This window comes from Solanum dulcamara, chromosome 1 (assembly GCF_947179165.1).
Source record: "Solanum dulcamara chromosome 1, daSolDulc1.2, whole genome shotgun sequence".
Taxonomy (NCBI): Eukaryota; Viridiplantae; Streptophyta; class Magnoliopsida; order Solanales; family Solanaceae; genus Solanum; species Solanum dulcamara.
In genome coordinates this window covers 78,530,010-78,556,991 of record NC_077237.1, presented here as the reverse complement: position 1 = coordinate 78,556,991, position 26,982 = coordinate 78,530,010, and the positions used below count along the sequence as shown (strand labels likewise).

Below are 26,982 nucleotides of genomic sequence, written 5' to 3'. Positions count from 1 at the left end.
CCTGTAATTCCTTTTCTAAAAAATTATGGAGGATTTTGATGAAAGCGTTTGAGATTATAACCCTTCTCTCATTCAGATTCAGTATCTATTCGTTCCTCTTAGCGCCAAAGTTGAAGGTAATACTCCTATTCCTATCTTTGAATTAGTGCCTTCTTGAGTTTGAGTAATTAAGTGAGTTATGCTTGAGTTTGGTGTTTTAAGTTCGTGCATCGTATTCGTGCCTTGAGTAAATTCTTAGCTTGGCCATCATTAGAGAACGAATGATCCCAAAGGACAAATATTATAACACCCCCACATTATTCTAACCTAGATTAAGTTCACAAATCGAGTACAAAAGGAGAAAGTGCCCGCTGGAACTCGCCAAAATGCCCCGAGAAGTTGTTGAGGGAGCAGGGACTTTTGGCGAGATGAGGGTGGAGTTGATGATCGGCCGAATGGGTTCTTCGAACTGAGGGAGCTCACTAAAAAGTCCTGATACTTTTCCTCAGAAAGTAGGGAAGGTTGGCGAGAAGGAGGAGGACTTGGCGACTCGCCAAGCGGGATTGGCGAGCTAAGTCATCCTCGCAAAGTGGTTCAAAAAAACTTCTTCAGAACTCGAGGAGGATTGGCGAGGAGAGAGAGGTTGGCGACTCGCCGATCTGGTCGGCGAGCACGATCGACCTCGCCTAATGGCCCATTAGTTATATTTTTTAAAAGGTTATTCTGGTCTTTTCCCAAACTTAACCCAAGCCAGTTTGAGATTAGAATTAAACCCTTATTTATACCCAATTTTTTTTCCTCTCATTAACAACTAAAACCTTTTGAGAACAAGAATTAAAGAAAAGGAGAAAGCAAGGGTTCAAGCCAAATCGTCAATTTTCGCTAATTAAATTTTCGTTCCAGGCATGTAAGGCTAATTACAACGTTGGACTAAGTTCATCCCGGGCCCTACATCTTCATTCAGTCAAGTTGAGTTTTGAGTTCGAGTTTCAATCCCATTAAATTGAGTTCTTGAGTTCTTTATGTAGTTCCTTATTGATTTCTTTGTATATATATAAGTATATTGTGATGATTTTCATGATTTGAGTTCTTAATTGTCGTTCATGTCTACATTCACATGAACCCTAGTTGAGAAAGTTGCATTATTAAGTTTAAAAGAATGATATATTTCATGTCTTAATTGAGAAACAAGTTTTGAGCATAATTTAGTACTTGAATTGTGAAGTCTTTGTTTCACTGATTTTAAACATGATTCCTATCAAGTCTAAGGGAGTTAAAGTATTGAACATAAATAGTATTTTGAGCATGAGCTTGAGAAAGAAGTTTAACAAGTATGAGTTAAAGATATAAGAAAGCTAAAAGAAGTATTTTGAGTTTTTACTCACAGTTTAATATGCGCATATTATTTCATGTTTTGAGAGAATATTGAGCACCAAGTTGGACAAGAGTCAAATCACTACAGTTCCACAAACTATGTAGCCAACGTAGGATAGGATCGAACCGAAAGTCGGGCAACTACTCATTGCCTCTGAGAAGGCTCATAAGATGGATTCATAAGTTAAAGTTTGTCTCACACCCTAGCAAAGTATGTGATGGCTCTGACAGCGTGGGCAAGACGTTGTATCATCACGTAGCTCATAAGTGATGGTTGTCGGTTAGAGAAACTTCCCAAGAAGTAAAGTATTATATTTTAATAGACTGAGTTTCATTTACTATTGCATATCTTTTAAAGCATTTGTCTTTCATTATATTGCATACTTTATCAAGTTGAACTATTTTCAAAGTTGAGTATCTTTGAATAAGTTTCTTTTCAACTATTTTACATACCGTACATTCCATGTACTGATGGCATTTGGCGCTGCATCGTTTTATGATGCAGACACAGGTGATAGAGATCCTCAACAAGCCCATCGTTGAAGATCAGATTTCCATCCAGCCTTCGGTGAGACCTCTTTACATTCAGAGGCGCTCTTGAGTTTTTATCTCTTAGTCTTTACTTATCAGTTTGAGGTAGCCATGGGCCTGTCCCGATGCCTATTTAAGAGTTAGTTTTAGAGGATTCATAGACTAGTAATAAACAAAGTTCATTCAGTTACTTTCAGAGTTCATGTTTTTAAAACATTGAGTTATTTTCGATTATATTAGGCCAAGGGTTCACCTAGTGAGTGCCGACCACATCTAGGATGTAGGCTCAGTGCGTGACAATAATGAATACATCAAATGGGCATCAAGTGATTGATATTATTCTCCTAGATCAAAACTTCTTGTTTTCAAACGAGAATCTATCAAATTTAATTAATCATTAACATGAAATCCTAATATAATCGAATTTGATCAAGGAGATATAAAAATAGTACTTCAAAATCCATGATGTATCCAAAGACTTTTGTCCTCTTAGCATATGCTATTTTAACACAAATCTTTTTAGTTTTTATAAAGAAAGAGTTTGGCAAATTTCAATTGGCCGATAAATTCACAAATTCATAAAATAAATCAAATTCTTATTAGTTAAAAAAACAATTAAATTAGCTAAATTTATACCAAATTCATCCATATCTTATCATTCTATTAGTAAATTAATATACTTCCTCCGTCTAATAATAGTTGTCCACTGTTGATTTGCACTCACTTTAAAAAATAATAAATAATAGAGGTAATATTATTATATTATCCTTTGAATATATTAAATTTAGTGCTTTGAGAAATGTATTAGATATTTAATAATATTCTGATAGCAAAGTTAAGTAAATAATTCATTTGATTTTTCAAACTAAACAAATACTATTAAATATCTATTTTTAATACAATAAATAAATAAAATTAGATGGAAAAAATATTTAAAAATTGTTAATCCATAAGCCAAATCATTAAACACAAATATCCCATCAAACCCCAATACAGGGGATTATAAAACCCTCTCACAAGTCCACTACATACTTGTCTTTTTCTCGACGCTTTCTCCTTTCATGGACGCATCCTTCGGCCACAAGCGAAACTTGGACACCACCACCACACTTGATACTTCCACAGCCTCTACTCCCACCAAGCGCCGCCACCAATTACTTCCGTCCTCTGCAACTCCTCCGTCAAATTCCTTTCGTACACCACCACCACCACCTCCGCCATTTCTGAAGCTATCTCCTGATGAAGCATTCTTCCGAATCCTCTGTCCGGCGGACAAGACTGGAGGTGTAATCGGAAAAGGTGGAGCGATAATCCGACAGGTTAGAGAGGAGACCGGTGCTAAGATTCGCATTGACGATTCACTATCCGGCTGCGATGAGCGTGTTATCGTTGTTATAGCCGATTCTACGAAGAAAGATGCTGTTAATTCTAATCTTACGCAAACCAGCTCGGATAGTGGTGGTTTAAATGTTGAAGAATTAGCTTATTCGGCTGTCAATGATGAGTCATCATCTCAGGCTCAGCGGGCGTTGATTAGAGTACTTGAGAGAATTTTGAAAGTGGATGAGGAGGGGAATGCGGTTCAATCGGAAGGAGAAGGGAGGAAGGATGAATTTAGCGATGTGCGGAGTCCACAAGGAGTGGTGGTTTGTAGGCTATTAGCTCCGAGTAATCAGGTTGGAAGCGTGCTGGGAAAAGGGGGGAAGATTATTGAGAAGATAAGACAGGAGACTGGAGCTCAAGTTAGGGTTTTGCCTAAAGATCAGTTGCCTGCTTGTGCATTACCTGGTGACGAGTTAATTCAGGCAATGCACTTTCTTTACCGCTCCATATACTTCTTCTTAATTTCCTGCTTTTTTGAATTCAATTAGCATATGGAGTTATTTTTTCACTTACATATTTCATGTCACTGTTTCCGAACACTTCTCTTTGTACCGAAGTTGAGTTTTATGCTTCCAGTGTGTAACTTAACTTCCATGTACCTAAAAGAACACCAGTAGAAAGAGAGAACTCTTCCAATGCGTAAATTAACTAAATTATTTAAAAGGCAGAATAAATGAAGTTCCTTTCTGATAGATTCTCTGTTGTCTTGTGTGCTCACCTGTCCAAAGTAGTTTCACAGCAGTGTCCAAAATGGAGATTAAGAGGAAGAAGTTGGAATATAGATTAATACACTTGAGCTTGTAGAGATATGTTGAAACAATAATTGAAAGACAAGAAAAGGAGACAGTAAAGATGTTACATCTAATTGAAAATATCACATAGCACTAGCAGTATGTTTTCTGTCCTATTCATTATACAAAGATTGTAAGTTCTGCCAATTAAGGAAATAAGTTATTTAGAACTGGCCAGAGTGGAAGCAGATCAATAAAATTTGAGCCAGGGGAGTATGTTTTTGGAAGTCCGGAACTTGAACATGATGGATGCAAACTAATAAAAAGGAAAGGAAAGGAAGAAAAGGAACAACATGATTTAAGATAAAATATATATTGATAAGAGTAAGGCATTGCATGAGTGAGGTTGACAAGATATATACAATACATCATTTAGAAGTAGCTCTCCCCTATGGTAGACAATGAGAAGATCCCTTGTACAAGAGGTATATGAAATAGGATCCCTATGTGAGTGACTTCCTTTCTACAGCACCTTCCAATCATATAGACACCTCGAATATCACTTGTGCACAAAATATTCATTTTCCTTGATACAAAAACCAACAACTATGCACACAATATATACAATTATGATAGGATTATTTGTACTAATCAACGAACCCACGAACTGTCATTTGACTAAATCAACTCAGTCTAAGCGGTCACGACATCTTATGAATATTGATTGAGTTGGATGGAATTTACTAATTGATTTTATTAACCTTCATAACCAAAGTGCCACTTGAAAACATCCAAAGGGGAAGTCCCTTGTATCTCTCTTGGCAAAGTACATATAGATCGAATAATAGAGATTTTACTATCATTTGATCCTTCCACCTCCAAGTTTGACTCCCTTCACCTCAAAAGTTGATTAGATACAGTAAAATAATATCATTAACTCCTCAATCTCCTAATCTTTCTATTCGTTCTACAAGGAAGAGGTTAAAAGTATTGCTCTGATACCAAATGCTAGACATTACAAAGCAATAGTGCAGCAAAATAAAAGATCAACATACCAACAAAGTCTGAATTAGAGTAACCAATGACTTCCAAGTCATTTGATCCTTTGTACATAAGCATGTAGCCTATTGTCCTTTGAAGATATCTTAAGACTTTCTTTGTATCTCTCCAGTGTCGAAACCCCTCTAAAATTTTATTGATATAGGCATCTTGAGATAGACCTAAGGTATGAAATCTATCTTGATGAATCTTAATGCCAATGACATAGGACGTATCACCCATGACTTTCATATCAAAAGTTTTAGTGAGAAATTGTTTCACTTCATGTATCATTCCCTTATTGGATGCAAATAAGATATCATCCACACATAGAACTAAGAAACATATTTTACTCTCATTGACCTTTTGGTATATACATTGATCCATAATGTTCTCAACAAAGTCGAAGAAAGAGATAACATTATAAAATTTCCCGGACCCCGCGCATAGCGGGAGCTTTAGTGCACCGGGCTGCCCTTTTTTTTTTTATATATCTTTGATGTGAGGCTGTTTTAGTCCGTAGATGTTTTTTTTAACTTGCATACGAAGTGCTCACTATTACTAGGAGAGAATCCTTTAGGTTGTTTCATATGAACCTCTTCCTCCAGATTATCAATTGAGAAATGTGGTTTTCACATCCATCTGTTGTAATTCGAAATCAAAATGGGCTACTAATACCGATATAGTATGAGGAACCCATTTTAGTCGGTCAATTCCTTCCTTTTGAGTGAATCCTTTAGCAACGAGTTTTTTTTTAAATCTTTCTATGTTGCCTGGTGAGTCATTTTTAGTTTGAAAAACCAATTTAGATACACTAGCTTAAACACCATTAGGCAACTCCACAAGATCCCAGACCTCATAAATTTTCATGGAATTTATCTCTTCTTTCATGGCATTGTACCATAATTCTGACTCTTTGTAATTCATGGCTTGTGAGAAAGACTCAGGATCATTTTCAAATCGAATGTCATATTCTTGCAGATACACAACATAGTCACTAGGAAGTTTGTTGATTTCCTTTCTCTAGAAGATCTCCTTAATGTTGCGCCAACATTTTCCTGAGGATCATGTTGTTCAACTAATTGTTCAATAATTTTTGGAATTACTTGAACAACTTGATCTACTGGAACATTTTCAACAGCTTGTGGAATCTCATTGATAGGTTGCTCAACACTCAGTTGTACTTGATGAGTGTTATGTACGACAACCAATCTTTTACTTGAAGTAGAAGGTTGATCTTTTACAGATTGTGTTCTGAAATTGATCACTCTCACTTATTAAGTCATTCTCAAGAAATTTTGCATTTGTTGATTCCACAATCCAAGTACTATTAGATGGACAATTGAATTTGTATCCTTTGGACCTTTTGGCATATCCAATGAAATATCCACTAATGGTCTTAGGATCTAGCTTCTTTCTTATAGGTCGTAGATTCTAACTTCAGACGGGCATCCCCATACATGTACATGTGTCAAACTAGGTTTTCAACCTTTGACTAACTCAATAGGTGTCTTTTGGATAGCCTTAGATGGAGCTCGGTTTAATATATACAATGTCGTCTTAAAAGTTTGGTTTCTTTTTTTAGCTACATTTTGGTCTAGAGAACCAGGCATGGTGTATTGGGCAACAATCCCATTTTCTTAAAGAAACTTTGCAAACGGACCTTGTGCTTGTCCATCCTCTGTATATCTACCGTAATACTCACCACTTATATCAATCCTCATAATTGTAATTTGCGTTCTGCATTGTTTCTCTACTTAAACCTTGAAAACCTAGGCTTCTAATGCTTCGTTCTTATTATGAAGCATGTAGAGATACATGTATCGTAAGAAATCATCTATAAAAGTGATAAAGTATTTCTAACCATATGCATCCATGTCTGGACAACATATATCTGAATGTATGATTTCTAATATGGTTGAACTCCTTTTGGCACCTTTCTTTGACTTGCTGCTTTGCTTGCCTTGAATGCAATCCATAGAAATATCGAAATTGGTAAAATCTAAAGTACTAAGTACTCCATCATTTACTAATCTCTTAGTTCTGTCTATGGAGATATGTCCCAATCTTCACTGTCATAAGATAGAGGAATCTTCATTCATACACATTGTTTGGTGCCAGCTTGGACATGCATAACATTATGAGTGGATCATTTTATAAATTAAGAGAGAAAAAACCATCAGACAATGTACTATATCCAACAAGTTTAGATTTATAAAATAGATTGGAATAACCTTTTAATAAGAAGGAATATTCCAAATGTGCAAGTTTTGATACTGAAATTAAATTCATAGAAAGTTAGGAACATAAAAGGTCTTTTCTAACTCTAAAATGAAACCACTACTAAGAACTAATTGTATGTCCCAATAGCTTCCACATGCGACTGCATGTTGTTTCTTGAATAGATGCCTCGCTCAACTCCCACTGGCTTCCGCAGGTTTCTTAAATCATGGAAGCAATTCGTTATATGGATTGTAGAAGCATAATCAATCCATCCTATGCAAGCTTGACATTGAGAAAGCCTACGATCATGTCAATTGGAATTTTTTACTGAAAGTACTGGAAGATATGGGATTTGGGATGAAATGGATCTACTGGATAAGTTTCTGTATATCTAGTGTGAACTTTTCTCTAATCATTAATGGCAACACTGAAGGTTTTTTCCAGTCCCAAAGGGGATTGAGACAGGGAGACCCCATCTCACCCTTTTTGTTTATCATAGCCATGAAGGGGCTGAACCACATGATCAGGAGGGAAAACACAAATGGCTGGCTAAAGGGTTTCCAGGCTTAGACTCTAGGCATTAGAGATAATGTAATGGGGTTACCCACATTCTATATGCAGATGACTCCCTCATCTTTTGTGAAGCTGACATATCTCAAATTTGACACATCAGGGCAATTCTCACCATTTTGAAGGCATATCTGTTCTACATGTTAACTGTCAAAAGAGCTTCCTCTACCCAGTCACCAATGTAGACAGCATGGAACTAGTTGCTGCTAATCTAGGCTGTCAAGTAGCAACTCTCCCAACTAAATATCTTGGACTTCCCCTTGGCGCTAAGAACAAAGAACTGGAGGTCTGGAGTGAGGTCCTGGAGAGGTGTGACAAAAGATTGGCAAGATGGAAAAGCCAATATTTGTCTTTAGGAGGCAGACTAACACTTGTTAAGTCAGTGTTGGATTCCATTCCCTCCTACACGATGAGTTTATTTCCCATTCCCAAAAGTGTTGAGAAAAAAATCAATCGGCTTAGAAGAACTTTTCTATGGAATGGCAAAAAGGAAAACAAAGGCTATAATCTAGTGAAATGGGATCTTGTAACCCTTAATAAGAAGCAAGGGGGTTAGGAATCAAGAAACTAAGCTTGCAAAATTCATGCCTACTACAAAAGTGGCTATGGAGGTTCTGTTCTGAGGATTCACCTTCATGGAAAAGAGTCATCACAGAAAAGTATGACCTTCAAAGCCACTGGAATACTGAAGAAGCTCTGGGAACTTATGGTTGTAGTTTGGAAAACCATCAGAAGACTTTGGCCTCAGTTTTATAGCAACATAGCACTCAAGGTGGGTAATGGTTTGAAGATAGATTTTTGGGGGCAGCTCTGGATAGGAGAAGAGTGTTTAAAAACTCTGTTTCCTGATTTGTTCATCCTTAGTCAACAGAACAGAGCCACAATAGCCCAGGTGTGGAGCCCACAAAGATGGAATTTAATATTCAGAAGAGTCTTATATGACTGGGAAATTGATAAGAGTTGCAAATCTTCTGTTGATACTAAACAATTTCTCTAGATTATCTGATGCAGCTGACAGAACAATATGGAAGCTTCACAACAAGGGCATGTTCACTGTGAAGTCATGCTACTGGAACAAAAATGTTACCCATATGCAGTCCACAACATGGCCTTGGAAGCTAATGTGGAAAACCAAGATTCCTCTAAAAATCTCATGTTTTATATGGTTAGCGTGTAGGAAAGCTTGCCTAACTCATGAAGTACTGCAGAGAAGAGGTAGACACATTTGCTCAAGGTGTTTTATGTGTACATCGGATGCAGAATTAAATAGTCATCTGTTTCTTCACTGCAAAACAACTGCAAATCTGTGGAACTGTTTGCTTAGAGCGCACGGGGTGACTCCAAAAACTACCAGACGAATGCTTAACAGTTGGAAAGGGATTGGAAGAAGAGAATCTGAGGAGGGCTTGGGGGAAATGATACTTGCATGTATTTGGTGGACCTTATGGAAGGAAAGAAATGCAGGAGGTTTTGAAGAAAAAATCCAACAACATGCAGAAGATCAGAATGAACTGTCTTAGTCTTCTTTATGTTTGGTGTAAACTGGATAGAGTGGGGGATATAGAACTTTTTGTTGATTTCATAGGGAAATTGTAAAGCCACTTAGTCTAGTTTTGTTTTGCTGGAATGGTGCATTTGGGTTGTAAGTGACTTTCTTTATTATCCTTGATGATGAGTACTTTGTGAATACACAATTACCTTTTCTCAAAAAAATGATTAACATCAATCATATTAGCTTCATAACAAACAAGAGAGATTGAAGTACCTTTCTTTAGAAGTCATTGTTGATAGTTGACACAATCCTACTTTATGTGCCCCTTCTTTCTACAGAAGCGATACTTGAATTCTTTCTTGATGTAAGTTTCAAGTGTGCCTTTCCTTTCCACTTCTTATTGGCTTGATTGGTCTTCTTTTCTTGAATAGTCATGAATGCACTTTCTCCTGTTTCTATTAGTAGTCGAGCCTCTTCTTGAACACACATGACCATAAGGTCATTAATAGACCATTTATATTTGTGTGATAAGAGATCTTAAAGGGACCATACTATGCAGGCAGAGTATTCAAAATATAGTGCAAAAGAAAGGTTTTAGACATTTCGACCTCAAGAGTATTTAGTTGAGGTAGTCTCGCATTTTCATGATGTGCTCATGTACACCTCTCACACTGGTGAGCTTGATCGATGAGAAAATGGGCAGCCCAGTGCACTAAGCTCCCGCTATGCGCAAGGTCCGGGCAAGAGCCCGACCACAAGGGTCTATTGTACGCAGCCTTACCTTGCATTTCTGCCAGAGGTTGTTTCCAAGGCTTGAATCCGTGACCTCCTGGTCAAAGAAGAGCCTTGATCGATGAGAATTTCATAATTAGGATGCTAGCAAGTGCCTTATTTAAAGTCTCAAATTGTTCATCCATAGCCTTAATTAATACCTTGACATTGTTATACTGTACGACGGAACCATAAATACCAGCAGAGATTTTGGTCTTAATGAACGTAACACTCAAACGGTTAGAGCGCTCCCTTTATTCATGAAGAATTGAAGAGCAATCTTATCTTGAGTGTTGATTTCATTAATAGGATGTTCGTCTTTATTTATAGCATAAACAATATCCATGCATCGTAAGTGAAGGAGAATTTTCTCTTTCCTTATCTTATGGTTCTCACCATTCAGTTCAAAAATATCACAAATATCAGAGAAATTTGCAAGTTGTATAACTATAAAAATATACATACATACTTAACGTAAATTTGAGGCAAATAATATAAAATTGAATCTACTGACATAAAAATTGCTTGTGGGCTAAGTTTTTAATTCAATTAGATTCTTACTTTATGATAAAGTTTATCAATTTTCTAGCATGATATTCTATTTTACGATTAAACTATTAAACTCTCATTCATAATTCATGTGGATAATTAGGAGAAGCATTTAATATTTTATCCTAATGATATATGCGACCCAACAATAAAGGTTCTTGAGTTATTATATTTGTATAATTAATCACAATTCTAATGGCTAAAATTTTGTATATGCAATCCTTAACTTAAAAATTTTATTCAATCAAAAGATGTTGTAGCTAACCTTCAATCAAATAAAATTATAGATCACTCAGACATTGATCCTTATTTAATGTCTATAATTTCCTTAGGTGATTCAATATTATTTAATCAAGATTGTTATGGCTAAATCTCGATCAAAAAAAATTACACGAGTCACTAGACATTAAATCAAAATGTTATACAAGATTTATTGCTGAATCTTATGCAATAAACTTAAATTTCACGTGCTAAAATATGTATATATGAAGAGATACAAATATTACATACAGTAAACATAATATTTTACTAACATGGGTTGTGGTGCAGTGGTGAGACTGCTTCACCCTTAATTAGAGGTCTCGAATTCGAGCTCTAGCTATGGAGAAAATTATGTTGGGAGTACCACCTCCAAATGGGCCCTCTATTACGCTATTCAGATTTAGTCGGGGTTTCAATTTGGGCTCCGAACATAAAAAGTAAGCACATTATGAGAAATATTGGAGAAGAATATTATTAAATTTTGTGTATCTACATTATTACACAAAGATTCTATTTATAGACACTACAATATAATCATTTACCAAGTAAAATACTATTTACTATTTTTATTCCTATTACTATTCATATTCCTATATTAAGTATGATTGAATATACCTATTCCTATTCTAACACTTCCCCTCAAGCTAGTGCATACAAGTCGTATGTACTTAGCTTGTTACAAATGTAATTAATACGAGGATCAATGAGAGGCTTGGTGAGATATTGATCACCCGATTTCACAAAATTGACAGTCAATCTCAATGTGCTTAGTAATATTGGATTTGATGTATAATGTTGATAAAACATAGTGATAAATTCCTGAATTTTTGTGTTGAACTTCCTAACCAAGCTAGAGAACACTGTTTCAAATCATAGAGTGATTTACACAATCAACCTACAAGGTTACTAGACTTCCCCTAAGCAACAAAACTAGGTGGTTGCTCCATGTAGACTTCTTCACAGTGCAACGGTCGCCAGAAAGTGCTCAATATTTGGTATAAAATATATTGATCGTCTTGGAATCAATAGACGAGTCGACATTAAACAATAAAGTCACAGAAAAACTGGTCGAAACATACTCATGAGTCGGGGCATTAGATTTGATAACAGTTGTCACAATCTGAGAAATAAAATTATATGGGTAGGGCACGACTCTACTGAGAAAGAGAATTATATGGATAGGGTCGCAATGATGACACGACCCTACTAAAAAATAGAAATTATATGGGTAGGGTCGGCTTGATGGCACGATCCTACTGAAAAAGAGAAATTAGTGGGTAGGGTCGGAATGATGGCACGACCCTACTGAAAAAGAGAAATTATGTAGGTAGGGTCGGAATGATGGCACGACCCTACACAAACAAGAAAGTAGTCACCGAAAAGGTGGCACGGTGCTACGCAAATTGGATATGAGAAAGTAGTCATCGAAAATATGGCACGGTGCTTCACAAATAAAAAATGAGAAAGTTGTGACCGAAAAGATGTACGGTGCTATGCAAATTAGATATAAGAAAGTAGTCACTGAAAAGATGGCATGGTGCTACACAAACACTGACAGACATGAGGTTGACACAAAACAACCTTAGAAAGTCATCGAAAATTGATGCATAATGACCCGTCTGATTGAGTTTTTTTCCCTTGCATATGAGATTCATACATATATCATTGGCCCTACTTTTGTTAACATGACCATTGGTCAGACGGGCGGCATATATGAGTAATAGCCGCTCGTTGGCAGCGGAAGCTCTTTGATTCTCTATCAAGATCATAGAGGCTCTGATGCCATGTGAGAAATATTGGAGAAGAATATTATTGAATTTTGTGTATTTACATTATTACATATAGACCCTATTTATAGATACTGTAATACAATCATTTATCAAGTAGGATACTATTTACTATTTCTATCCTATTACTATTCATATTCCTATTCCTATTCTAAGTAGAATTGTATATACCCATTCCTATTCTAACCCACATTATATTCAAAACCTAATGAACTGCATATGACGACAACAAAAATTTGCTTAATTTCAAGAAAGGCAACTACAATAGATGATCATTTATCTAGTATCTTTATTAAGCCCAAACAAAATTGAGGTATAGATCTCTAGTTGCGTGACCCACTGACACGCTGAAACCAAAACAGCAGTCTCTTTGCCTTTTATTATTACTTTATTAATCTACGTTTCAAAAATAAAAGACAAAAAGTTACAAGTGACTGTGAGGTGCATTACACGAATAAAGGTAAAACTTCAAGACTTCAACCACAGTGCAACCCCGAAAACACACTATATAGATTCTCTTCTTCCTCTCGACGGGTCGTTCGACCCGTTTGAAAAACTCAGTTCATGTTTGCCTGTTAAGACACCAAAAACAACATATAAAATTATAGATGCTAGAAAATCGATTTCCATAAGATTTCTGTCATTAGAATGCTTCAAAAGTTTCAAAACAAGATCTAAAATTAAGACCATTTTGAGCAGTTTTTGCAAATTCCAAAAACCAACAAGGCAGAGGTTAAAAGTATTGCTCTGATAACAATTGTTAGACATTACAGAGAAAAAGCGCAGCAGAAATAAAAGATCAACATACCTCCGACCATTGTCACGTAGTCGTCAGCGTTTGCCAGCCATGTTCCGGTGAGTTTTTTCTACTCCAAAAACCTTCTAAGCACTCAAAACCAGATGGTATGGAGCTTATCCTTGAACCAAATGTCATATATATAACCATGCTTTCATCAAGAACGGTTTTCAGCAGTTGCTGTGATGGACAGCAGTTTCTAACAGGTTATGGGAAGTTTTACAACATGGGGAAGTTACCAACCTTTAGAATAGTGGATTGGTCCATGTCTTATGGACCATTGCAGCAAAATGCTAACAGTTTCTTTCTGATAGATTCCCTGTTGTCTTGTGTGCTCACCTGTCCGAAGTAGTTTCACAGCAGTACCCAGATGGAGATTAAGAGGAAGAAGTTGGAATATAGATAAATATACTTGAGTTTGTAGAGAGATGTTTAAAACATAATTGAAAGACAAAAAAAGGAGTCAGTAAAGATGTTACATCTAATTGAAAACATCACATAGCAGTATGTTTTTTTTTTCCAATTTACTCTACAAAGATTGTAAGATCTGCCTATTAAGGAAATTAAGTTATTTAGAACAGTCCAGAGTGGAAGCAGATCAAGAAAAGTTGAGCGAAGGTATGTTTTTGGAAGTCCAGAACTTGAACATGCGGATGGAAAATAATAAAAAGGAAAGGAAGAAAAGGAACAACATGATGTGAGATAAAATATATATTTGAAAGAGTAAGGCATTGCATGAGTGAGGTTGATAAGATATATCAATCTAGTATACAATACATCATCTAGAAGTAGCTCTCCCCCTGGTAGACAATGAGAGGATCCCCTGTACAAGAGGTATATGAAATAGGAGCCCTAGACTTCCTTTCTACAGCATCCTTCCAATTATATGGACACCTTGAATATCTCTTGTGCACAAAATATATACAATTATGATAGGATTATTTTGTACTAATCAATGAATCCACGAACTATCTTCCGACTAAATCAACTCATTCTAAGCGATCACGACATCTTATTAATATTGATTGAGTTGGAGGGAATGTACTTACTGATTTTATTAACCTTCATAACCAAAGTGCCTCTTGACAACATCCAAAGGTGACCTTTGGACTCTTTACTCGGAGGGCAAGGAGGCGGATGCACAAGACAGAAGGACCCACCTTACTTGCAGCTCTGTTTATACTGATGTAAAGGAGAAGTCCCTTGTATCTCTCTTGGTAAGGTACTTATAGATAGAATAACAGAGATTTTACTATCATTTGATCCTTCCACCTCCAAGTTTGGCTCCCCTCACCTCAAAAGCTGATTAGATACAGTAGAATAATATCACCAACTCCTCAATCTCCTAATCCTTCTATTGCTGCTGCATCTTTATTTTTTCTAATTGCACCACCAGAGCAGGCTGATTTAGTAGATGGCAAACAGATGTGGTAGTCAATCGTTATAAGCAACTACCGGAGACCAAGTATGCTCCCAAAAATCAAATCCCTCTATCTAATACTGAGTAGTTCTGTTACAACTATACATGTGTATGTCGGTGAGAATTATATTGAATATGTCATTATAGCAGAGGCACATGTCGGGTTGGTTTCTTAGCTTTAGTGAGAATGATTTGTGTTCATTTCATTGAGTATCTCTATTTCTCTTGTATGATTACGTTACTCTGTATATGGTTTTGACTGTTGAGGGGATATCTTTGTGTGCAGATAACTGGAAGCTTTTCAACTGTGAGAAAAGCTCTGTTGTCTGTTTCAAGCTGTCTTCAGGATAACTCGAAGGCAGATTTAGTAAATCCCTCTACCCCCAAATTTTCAGGTATGTCACAAAATGGAACTGGTTATCACACACCCGAGCAGTTCTCGAGGAGTTCTGGTGTTGAGAGTGCTGGAATCAACCACAGGATGGTCTTGGAGGAAGAGGTCGTGTTTAAGGTGTTGTGTCCGGCTGACAAGGTTGGAAATTTGATAGGAAAAGGTGGGTCAATTATTAGGGTGATGCAGACTGAAACTGGTGCATCTGTCAAGGTTGCTGATTCGGCATCTGATTTAGATGAAAGAATTGTTGTGATATCTGCAAGAGAGGTGCGTAGGCTGACCATCGACTAAGCAACTGTTTCTGCCTTTTCTCACAGACCCACTTGCATTTCGTATGTTGAAGTGATGTGCTCACTTCTTTATTGTGCCACTTCGCGGTCATATTATCTACTTGCATAGAGTCAATTTGAAGATTTTTTGAACTTGTTCAGTTGATAATGGTGTCAGAAGGAACTGGTGTTGATCTTTTAGCCTCACTACTCTATCCTTGCAAAGCTTTATTGAGATCAGTTTCTTTGTTATTTCTGCAGAATCTGGAGCAAAGACATTCCCCTGCTCAGGAAGCTCTTATGCGTGTCCAGGGTAGAATTGCTGAGATTGGATTTGAACCTGGAGCTGCAGTTGTATCAAGGCTTCTGGTACATGCTCGTCACATGAGTTGTCTCTTTGGTAATGGAAGTATGCTAATTGCTGAATTGCGACGAGTCACTGGTGCTAGCATTCGTATTTTTCCCAGAGAACAATCTCCAAAATACGGTTCCCACACAGAAGAAGTTTTACAGGTAGATACAGATTTTCCTTGAAGTTTATTCTCAAAAATATGTAAGACTTCACATCTCAGCTAGGTTGTCTTTGAGTTTGTCTGTTATATGGTACCCAAGCTATATAACTCATATTGCCTGGAATTTAGTGTTTTGTTGATGATCATTAGAGATACACAATCTCTGTTTCTGTATTTGTTAGATTTCCAAACTACACTGGGGTATGCTGCTGTTGTTGTATTTGTTAAATTTCTAGTAGATAAATATCTATCTCAAATAAATTGAGTTGCATTTCTACCTCTATATAACTTGTATTTCTTTGTGGGGGTGGGGGGGGTGGGGGGCGAGGGGGGGAGTAGCATTTATGATGTAAGTTAGTATTCAGATAGACTAGTCAAAGTGTTCCATTGATGATTATCAAAGAGAAGTGTTCTCCATGTCTATGTTTTGTATATTTACTACATGAACTTGTGTCTCATATAAATTAAGTTGCATTCTGTCTCACTCGGTGGAACTTACATTCACAAGTGCTATGTGAGAAAGATAAACGAGAAGAAGGGCAACCTTGTCATCTTCCTTTCGTGTGTGTTTTTTTACTGATTGTGAGGAAATTTTTCCAATTTGCTCCTGATGTTTGAGTTCTCTACAGATTATTGGGAGCATGCAGTCTGTACAGGATGCTTTGTTCCAAATTACTTGTAGGCTTCGTGATGCAATGTTTCCTGTGAAACCACATGTTTCAACAATTGTCCCTCCGCATTTCCCCCCTTACTCTGAAATTCCATCCCCATCATTCAGGCCAAGGCACGATCCTGCTTCTCCCAGTTACCACTCACCTGTTGGCTACTCCCATGGTATGAAACATCCTTGGTATTTCACACAAACCCTATGTACTGCTGCCTGCATTTTTACATGATTTAGACTGTAATGTTTTTTTTCAGATCGTGCTCCCCATTTCTATGGTTATGAGAGACAAGGGCATGTTCCATTCTTTGATAGACCTCCTTCACCTGGAAGATGGGGTCCTCAGGTTTGTTGGGGATCTTTCCAGTAAATATAAATTATTGATACATTTTTTATGACAGGGTTGCATTTCTGACTATTTACTTTCCTACTTTGCTGTTTTATCCAGGCAGTCAATTCTAGATATACAGCTGGAGTGGCTGATTGTAGCAGTGGCAGGTAACCTGTTTTCCTCTGCCTGGATCTAATGTATTAGGTTGCTTAGTAGATTGGGATCACTACAAATAACTTGAACCCATCCATTGAATCTCCCAGGGGAGTGCTTAGGTTGGGTGTACTTAAGGGATACTGGTTTCCCTGTTGGTGCAGGAGCCACCAGCTTCTGATTTACTTGGGTAAACTTATTTCTGTTTTGGGCTGCTAGTTTGGTCTCCTTTGTGCAGCTTTAAGTGAGAGCAGTGGGCAATTAGTTGGTCACGAGTTTATTAGGTTCGTCGCAGGCTACAGCCATGAAGCTACTGAGGCCTAATGAATGATTTTCAGATACTAGCATGAATTTAAAAGCTATCCAGAAGCATGAACTCAATTCACTGTTTTCCATTTTTGTTGGGGAAGTTATATAGCTTGGTATGCACAACATAGACAAGTCATGTAAAAGAACTTGTATCCCTGTGGAAGTAAGTCAAGAGGTGGTCTTAAAAGAGTCAGCATAGAGGATATGCTATTGCAGTCTTCAAATTCTGTTAACCTGGGTTTTGGCAGCTGGACCTTCACAAAAATTGGGCAAAAGTGAGTATGTAGCTTTGCCTTTTGAGCTGGATGAGGGAAGGTCTGTTGTGTTCTTCAGTTTCCTGTAATTTGCATTTGTCTATAAGTTGGAAAGTTCTTATAAACAGGGTTTCTAGATAGATACATATATTACATTATGAGATAGTATATCCTTTACTGAAAAGTAAAACAATGCTACCTAGGGTGGGAATGTTGTATTTAGAGGTAGCGACTGCTCTCATGTAAGAATAATATCCACCTAAAACTTCAAAGGCAAGTCAGTAGAACGTCTTCAGTGCTTACTCTTCAACTGTTTTATGATTTGAGTTGTAAAGTTTGCATCGGAGATAATTGAGGTCCTTAATTAAAAGTTAAAACTTGGCAATATTATAAAGATAGTCTGTTGGAGATACTTGAGGTGCTTAATTCATTGCTAATGGGATTAAAGAGAAAAGGGTGTAGAATCTGAACAATTGACTTGAAAGTTCATGGATCTACATTCCTCTTCTTTTTTTTTTGGTTGATTCGTGTTCTTGTTTAATTTTCCCTTTGTCGTTTCCCTTTCATATCTTGCCATCGCTTTGTGTATCCACTATGTTAAACTATCTGTTGCAGTGAGACAGCACCTAATTTTCCAGGGATTGTTAGTGAAGTTGTAATTCCTCAGATGTTGTTAAAGCATGTTTTTGGAGAGGATTCTAGCAACCTTCGTGCTATAGCAAGGGTAGGTCAGTTTGCTTTAGGAAACTCTGTTTTTCTCTTCTTAGGTAAGGTAAATTAACATTTGTGTTTGGTATTCAGATTTCAGGTGCTAAGGTAGTAATTCATGATCCTGTAGCTGGTTCTACAGAAGGCACTGCTGTTGTGTCAGGGACACCAGATCAAGTGCGAGCCGCACAGACCCTTATTCATGCCTTCATCTTCGCTGAGCAGAACATGTAGAGCTTGTTTCTTACCATGATCCTAGAGGTAGCAGTGGTTTGTTTTTCTCTTGCAATTCAGTTGACATGTATTTGTGATAGTAAAATAATTTTAAAATAATTGTTGGAACATGTAGGAAGAACATAGTGTATATGAGAAATCTCAATCAACGGTCTAAAGGGGAAAAAAACATTAACAAAGTGGAAAGACGGAGAATGCAGCAGATATTCGGGAAGGAAAAAAGTCAGCTATGGCTGTTTTTTTAATCATATTTTGCAGGCGAAAATCATGTAGTATATGTAAATGTTAAAGCAACGAGCACATGAATTTGTCAGTTCATTTGATTCTTGTAGAAACACAATCATGTGGTTCTGTAAGAAATACAATGCAGGTGTATCTTTCTATTATTAGTTTCAAATCCTAATAATTTCCGTTTGGCTAGATAAATAGGGAGTAAAATGTGTTAGTCTATACATGTTACTAACATTCTATTTGGTTGGACAATCATAAAAATACTTATATACTCTTCTCAGTTGTTAATTTGTATACTGAAGTGGAAATTCATTGAACTGTCCAGTCTTGTCTTGTCCAGTGAAAAATAATTTGAGTAGAGTTGGGAAGCAAAACTTTACACGTGAAAGGTATACTGGAGAAATTTTTTACCAAGATGATGGAAAGCTTGGGGAGAATTGGACTTTTACACCACTTGTATTTTTTTTTAGTTTTATGACCTTTTTTTTACAAGAGATGATCATTTTCCACACGAGATCTAAAAAAATTATCTTCTTCGGTTCATTTTGTAAGTGGATAAGTAAATATTATTTTGTATGGGAGGATAATATTATCTTCCACACGAGATCTTACGAATTTGGCATCTGGAGGAAGTAAATATTATTTTCTATGGGAGGATAAGTACTGGTGAGTGAAGCCTAGACGTTAAACAGTTTCTAATGTTAAAAATGTCATTCTTTTAGAATTAGACTAAAAAGAAAAGAGTCATAAAATAAAACAAGGATTACACAAATCACATAGTGTTAAGAGTTAATTACATCTCATTCTTACTTTTTTTCAAATCACAAAAAATCCTTAAATTTGGTGGAATCCTGATACATCACGTAAAGTGATGTACTCGATGTATCCGACATCTCGATACATCACGTAAAATGATCTATCCGATTGATACATCGCGTAAAGTAATGTATCCGATCTATACATAGCGTAAAGTGATGTATCTGACATCTCGATACATCATGTAAAATGATGTATCTGACATTTCGATACATCACATAAAATGATGTATCCAATTGTACATTACATAAAGTAATGTATCCGATTGATACATCGCGTAAAGTGATGTATCCGATCGATACATTGTGTAAAGTGATGTATCCAACTGATACATTGCGTAAAGTAATGTATCTGACGTCCCGATACATCACTAAAATGATGTATCCGATTGTTACATCGCGTAAAGTGATTTATCCGAGAATAAGAGGGAGTATAATTTTTTGTAATTTTTTCAAATGATAGAAAATTTTAGAGAATATGATAAAAAAAAGTTGTGTATTTAGGTAATTTTTCACAAGTACTACTAACTAATTTTCTCATTTGTATTTTCATTTTCCTTAATTTTTCTTCCCCATATGGAGCAGAGGGATTATTATTATAGGAGCATATGATTCGTCGTACAAAAGCATTAATCATTGAAATAAACACGTAAAGAGTTCAATTAAGTGACGTCTTTTCTATTTATTTCGAGACGGTGATACATGCACAAGAAAGTCAAAAATTAATTTATTTTTCTGTAAAATAATAATATTTTTGATGTAATTTTATAACTTTATTAAATTGAATGAATTTCATGTGTTCTAAAATTACGGGATCCTCAGTAGTGGAGATCCTTTCATTCTTTTACAGACTGATACTTATATTGAATGCTTGTCTACGATAAAGTTGACTCCTGAATTTAAAATCGAGGGAGTTGCTTTGAGAAGTTTCCTTCTTTCTCATCCATTCGGGGGTGGGGGTGCAGACACACCTGCATGAATTATAGGTGACAGTTGCAATAATGACAGGAAAATTAACGTACCCACGATATATCGGGTAGAGATAATTTACTAACAAAAATAACGATCATTCTCAAGAACGAAAAAGACTGAACTAAAAAAAATCCTATAAATTACTGAAATGACGAAAAAAGTGGCCCTTTTCCTCAAGTTTTGCTCCCCTTTACAATATGAAGGAATAAGGGTCGAATAATTTGTTTTAATTAAAAAGTTTATATTTCTTCTTCAATTTTTGACCAAGTAAACAATTATTCTAAGTTAGGGCTCCATTAGGGGTCAAAAGTGGCAAAAAAAAATAGACTTGTTCCTAATAGCGTATTATTAGATATTAAACCAAACATATGTGTGCAAATAAAGTTAATTTCGTATAGTACCAAATAAACTTGACCTTCCTTAAAGTTACTCAATTCCGAATAGCACCAAATAAAATTAACCATTTTCCGTTTTAATTCCTTGTTGCTTCCGCCTAGCCCAACTAAAACATATTTCCTCCGATTCAAAATAAGCGTCATTTTATTAAGAATTACATCCATTAAGAAATCAATAAATACAATTTGTAGTTTACTTAATTATTTTTATTTAATAAACATCTCTTGAAAATTGAATACTAATAAAAAAAATGAAGTATAAGGGTATAGTTGGAAAAAAAAACATACTAATTTTTGTCTTGAATTTCTAAGATGACACTTATTTCGGAATAATTATTTTTTTGAGTTAAAGTGACACTTATTTTGAAACGAAGTCAGTATTTTGAAGTTTTCCTTAACAGATTTATTATGGCAAAAAGGATTGCTCATAAAAAGGAGGAACAAACAAAGGCAAAAGAAGAAAACGTTTACCAAGAATGGCCCTTCAAAGAGAGCCAAACTAGGATGTTTCTTGGCTTGCAAATAATGAACGGTTTTAGAGACAAAAAAACAAACAAACAAAAAAAGGCAAGCAAAAGGTAATTATAAGAAACTATTAATTAAAAAAAACAAGTGTACATTGATATTTAAGCACATTTTCCTTAAAGTGATCTACCTTTGTATTCTTGTTTTGGCAGTAAAGTTTGGTTTGAAACAAGTAGACTTCTTTTAACCTCATTTGTTGAGTTTGGTGAACAAATCACTATAATATAATACTCATTTTGACAGAGGATTTGATCTCAAGGAAAAAAAAGAAGATGGAAGGCATTGAGAAGATCAAAGCTGCAAGAGAAATTCTCAAGTGTAGCATAGAGAAATCAAGAAAATTAGGAGTTGAAATTAGTGATAGATGTTGGAGGTTAGAGAGTTTTGAGCAAAGGCTTGATTTTTTAGCAACTGCCCTTAGAAATTTATCATGTAAATGTACATTATATAAGATGAGTGGTTATGATGTTGATAGAGTCATTGGTCCTGCTGATTCTATTGTTAAGATATTTGATGTCATATGTGAACTTGAAAAAACTCTTTCAACTGATGATGTGTCTGATGATGTATTAGCTTATGTCACAACAGTTAAATGGATGGAGGAAGCACTCGGTTTACTCACCGATAACTGTAAACTAGTCGTGTCTTGGCTTGAAACCAGCAGTTGTAATTCATCTGTTGTTGAAAGTTGGTATGTTGTTAATGTGAACAAGTGTTTGAGTATAGTTAGAGAATCGCAGGCTACTGAGGAACGTTTTCGCGCTAAAGGTGGAGTCTTGATGACCGCGTTAGACAAGGTGGAGATTGAATTGGTGTCCATGTTAAGGGATATAGAACCATTGTCTGTGCCTTTGCCTGATGTTATACAAAAAATGCAAGCTGTTATTGAAAGATTGGGTGTGAACCATCGGGTTGACAAATGTATGTCTATCTATGTTGAGGTTCGGAGTTCAAACGTGAGAAAAGCTTTAGAAGAGCTTGATTTGGAGTACCTGGAGGAGATATCATTGACAGAGTTTGACAGTGTTTTGAGTGTAGAACCTCATATTGATCAATGGGCTAAACACTTGGAATTTGTTGTAAAACATTTGTTAGACACAGAACACAGGCTTTGCGTTGAGGTGTTCCGGAAAGCAGCATTTAAGGATGGATGTATGGACTGTTTTGCAAGAGTTGCAAACCAATCTGGGATTCATTCTTTCATCAAATTTGGCAACACGATTACGAAAGGGAAGAAAGAAGCAATCAAACTGTTGAAGCTATTGGACATGTTTGCTTCTCTAAACAAACTACGATCCGATTTCAACAGGCTTTTCAGTGGAAGAGCCTGTGGTGAAATCCAAACTCAGACAAGGGATCTGATCAAGAAAGTTGTGAATGGGACTTGTGAAATATTTTGGGAACTTTCCCTTCAGGTGGAACTGCAGAGGCCAACTAGTCCTCCGGTGGATGGTAGCGTTCCCAGGTTGGTTAACTTTGTCGTAGAGTATTGCAATCAGCTGCTTGAGGATGAATATTGGTCCACACTTATCCAAGTTGTGGAGATACATCAAGGTTGGAACCACGAGAGCTTCGAAAAGGGACTTCTTCTAAATGAGATGCAAAACATAGTAACAGTACTTGGGCTCAATATAGAGACTTGGGCAAAGAGACACGAGGACACCTCTCTTTCTTATCTCTTCTTGATGAACAATCATTGGCACTTGTGCAAGTACACGAGAGGAACGAAACTTGGTGAACTAATGGGAGATGAATGGATTACAAGTCAAGAGGAATACATGGAGTACTACGAAACACTCTATTTGAAAGAGAGCTGGGAGAAACTCCTGGCCCTTCTAAGCGAGGAAGGCCTAGTGTTGTTCCCAGGAGGGAGAGCCATTGATCGACAAGTAGTTAAAAAGAGACTCAACGAATTCACTGAGGCCTTCGATGAAATTTACAAGAAACAATCCAATTGGGAATTGTGTGACAAGGGACTAAGATGGAGGGTATGCCAACTTGTATTGCACGTTGTCGTTCCTTCTTACAGTAACTACTTGGAAAAATACATGCCATCCATTGCATTTGAGGTTTCTAGTACTGCTGATCAGCACATAAAATACACAGCTAAGACCTTGAGAAATATGATTACTTCTCTATTTGAACCAAAAGTGGGAAAATATGACAGTAGCACAAAATGCACAGAATTGAGCGTCAAGATAAACAATAGCTTTGTTACTAATCAACTTTCCTCCACACCAGCAGCAGCATGAAATAGGAAGCTGTCAACAATTACTCGAAAGGTGATTAGTTCATCGATAACTCCTCTTACATAAAGTCGATAAGTTTTCCAACCTTAATCCTGATCACAACTAGGTTGTTAATTGTACATGGTTTATGCATACACCTATTATCTTTTAAGGAGTATTATACTTCTCTAGACAAAATTCTAATCTGACGATAACGAGCAACATTCAAGAAAATCATCATCAGTCAGTAGTATGTAATGTAAATAAGATTATAAATCCTAATACTATGTTTTAATGGTTCAATTACATGTTGTGTGTTCTGTTCTTACAGATTCTGAAATTCGATTACTTCGACAAATGCTTGTGTTACATAGATTTGTTGAAAATATTAACAAAGGTATTTGGTCTTTTAACTCTGGGAAGTTGGTATCCCCTGTACATTTGGTTTGTTGGTTCCAACCACCTTGAAACCTAACAGTTTCTTCGTTAGTTTGAAAGGTAAAGTTTTAGACTAACAACCGATGTTGCTCATGTCCTCCAAAGACGTTTCCGTACTCGTGTCAAATCCTTCAAAAATGCAAGAAGTTTGATACAGGTTTGGTTGAACCTAATAACTTTTACTTAAACAGTGTATTTGTGTTGAGAAATTCATTAAATATATACTCATTGAATTTAGAAGCTAGTCATTAGCACTTAAAATCCGTCACTCTAAAATCCCACACCCTTCAATGAAGTTTAGTAACGGTAGATCATGAATATTAAATATAAAAAATCAAGTTATATTTACACAATAAGCATTAATTATTTAACTTATATTGAAGAAAAATGTGCCATTTGGAGCAGATTGGGGATGTGATGCAAAAGTTAACAAAGTTAAAGACGATGCTTGGAAGGGTTGTAGAAACAACAAAATGAGACAATTAGAAATAAATATGAGGGTGAATAAAAATTGATGGATAGTGTTATGAAATAATAATAACAACAACAATAACAGGGGAAATAACAATAATACTAAGACAACAAAAGATATAGATAAAGAAGTTAGGGATGAGAGAGATTTTATTTCTTTTCAAACTGATGTATAAATGAATTGAATTGACTTTCTATATATAGAAGGATAGAAGCTGATGTGTAAGTTACTTGCTTGATTGGAGGCTTATCTGATTGCAGGCTTATTCAATTGCAAGCTTATTTTATATCAGACTTATCCAAGAAATTGTATAATGGACATTCACAATACGATGGGTATAACACTCCTCTTTGAATATTTATTAATAGGTAACGTGTCTCGTTAAAATCTTATTAGAAAACAATCTAGTGAAGGAAAAAGGGTACAGGTATCTAGTAATACATGTTGCTAGTTGCCTCATTAAAAAATTTATCAGGAAAATTCAATGTGGTAAAACCTTTATTATAGAAAAAAGTGCACAACATGTATTTTATTCCTCTAATTAAGTATCACATAATTCTTGAAGATGAGCTTTGCAATATTATATAAAAAAAAATGTGAGGATCTAAATTCTACATCTGTTAAGCATGTTAGCGCAAAAATAATTATCCATTAGAATAATGCGTTCTGATAAGTGTAAAATTTGTTTGATTTGCACTCCAAATATTAGAAAATGTCATGCTAATGGATGTTGTCGTTTGACAAAATTTATGAAAAAATTTCTGAAGAATTTATAATGCCAAAAGCATTTACATTTTTTCTTTTGAAACCTTGTTCATAATCCTTATATGAAATAAATCACGAAAGGTACATGTGATTTAATTGCCTTAGTAAATATTCATTAACTAATGGTATAAAAATGAATTAGAATTTTTCATATTCTTTTTGCAAGTTGATGATTTGAATTGGAATTCTTGAAGAGTTTTCAAAAATAATAGATTATCTGTTGAAAGAAGTTGAAATAAGATCAATTGCATATTGCAAATCAAAGTCTAATATAATTTATTTTTTTGAAAATAGCCACCGTAATCAATTTTTTTGAACATACTGAGCATTGATATGATCGACATAAAGGTTCGATCCAGAATATTATCATACCATATTGTTTAATATGACAATCAAATCGTACAATAGTTTATGAAGCAAATCACGAATGCACTTGACATAATTCTAACACTATAATATGACGATGATGCAACTCTATCAAATAATTAGAGGTGCAAATGATTGAACAATTTGTCAAATAGCAATTTGATAGATTGGATAAAAAAGGTTCTGGCTATCAATATGTGATAAGCTGGTATACAAAATTGAAGTACATCATCTTCAAAAATTATGAGGTGCTTTAATTAGTGGAGAAAGATATACACTACTCTCTTTTATAAATCAAGATTTTATTCCATTGAATTTTCAAGTACGTTTTTTAATGAAGCAACGAGCAATGTATATTACTAGATACATGCACGTCTTTTCCTTAATTCCACTGAATTTTTTCCTAACAAGATTTTAACGAAACACATTATCTACTAATGAAAATTCAAGAAAGAGTGTGATAAATACATCGTATTGTGATTGTCTATTACACAATTTCTACAATGGAATAAACGTACATTAGGCTAAACTTGTAATCAGATAAGCTTGTAATCAAGAGACAACTTACAAATAGCTTATTTAAGATTTTTATTCTTCTATAAATAAAAAGTCAATTCAGTTCATTGTACATAAAATTTGAATAGAAATAAAATATATGCCTCTCCTCACAACTTCTTTGACTATATTTCTTATTGGCTTGATATATTATTAGTATTATTTTCATAACACAATGTTCTTTTGAAAAAAATAACTCAACATTCTTTTTAGAAAACAAATACCCAAAGTAGGGGTGGCAAAATCAATCCTAATCCGCTCAATATGTTTAAGTTTGGAAGGGTTATTGACCTACCCATTTATTAGCTTTCAACCCATTAAAAATTAAATTGATATGTAACCCAAATTGATTCAAAAGAAATTTTGTCAGAATATTTTTTAAAATTTATTTTGATATGTTATATATAACCATAATAAAAATAAATAAATTATTAGGTACTAAAATATTATAAAGAACAAATAAAATAAGTAAATTTTAATTGAAATT

At 35.4% G+C, this 26,982-nt stretch overlaps 2 protein-coding genes across 2 annotated transcripts; both read left to right on the top strand.

Annotated features, from left to right (window-relative positions):
* The first annotated feature begins 2,876 nt into the window (after positions 1–2,876).
* Positions 2,877–19,252, top strand: LOC129872533 (KH domain-containing protein HEN4). The gene is made up of 9 exons (XM_055947511.1): positions 2,877–3,689; positions 15,192–15,566; positions 15,830–16,081; positions 16,710–16,914; positions 17,002–17,090; positions 17,193–17,242; positions 18,407–18,515; positions 18,593–18,760; positions 18,849–19,252. Exons 1-8 carry the CDS (start codon positions 2,946–2,948, stop codon positions 18,731–18,733), a joined length of 1,965 nt encoding a protein of 654 aa, XP_055803486.1. The 5' UTR covers positions 2,877–2,945; the 3' UTR covers positions 18,734–18,760; positions 18,849–19,252.
* A 2,578-nt stretch (positions 19,253–21,830) lies between these two features.
* LOC129889118 (exocyst complex component EXO70A1-like) lies at positions 21,831–24,443 on the top strand. The gene is made up of 2 exons (XM_055964288.1): positions 21,831–24,296; positions 24,390–24,443. Exon 1 carries the CDS (start codon positions 21,944–21,946, stop codon positions 23,921–23,923), a length of 1,980 nt encoding a protein of 659 aa, XP_055820263.1. The 5' UTR covers positions 21,831–21,943; the 3' UTR covers positions 23,924–24,296; positions 24,390–24,443.
* Positions 24,444–26,982: the final 2,539 nt, after the last annotated feature.

What these genes read in the sequence shown, in the direction of transcription:
- LOC129872533 (XM_055947511.1), top strand. Translation starts at nt 2,946, where the DNA reads ATGGACGCATCCTTCGGCCACAAGCGAAACTTGGACACCACCACCACA. An exon ending in TTGTGATATCTGCAAGAGAG is followed by an intron (nt 15,567 to 15,829) that starts GTGCGTAGGCTG and finishes TTATTTCTGCAG; the next exon opens with AATCTGGAGCAAAGACATTC. An exon ending in ACCTTCGTGCTATAGCAAGG is followed by an intron (nt 18,516 to 18,592) that starts GTAGGTCAGTTT and finishes TTTGGTATTCAG; the next exon opens with ATTTCAGGTGCTAAGGTAGT.
- LOC129889118 (XM_055964288.1), top strand. Translation starts at nt 21,944, where the DNA reads ATGGAAGGCATTGAGAAGATCAAAGCTGCAAGAGAAATTCTCAAGTGT.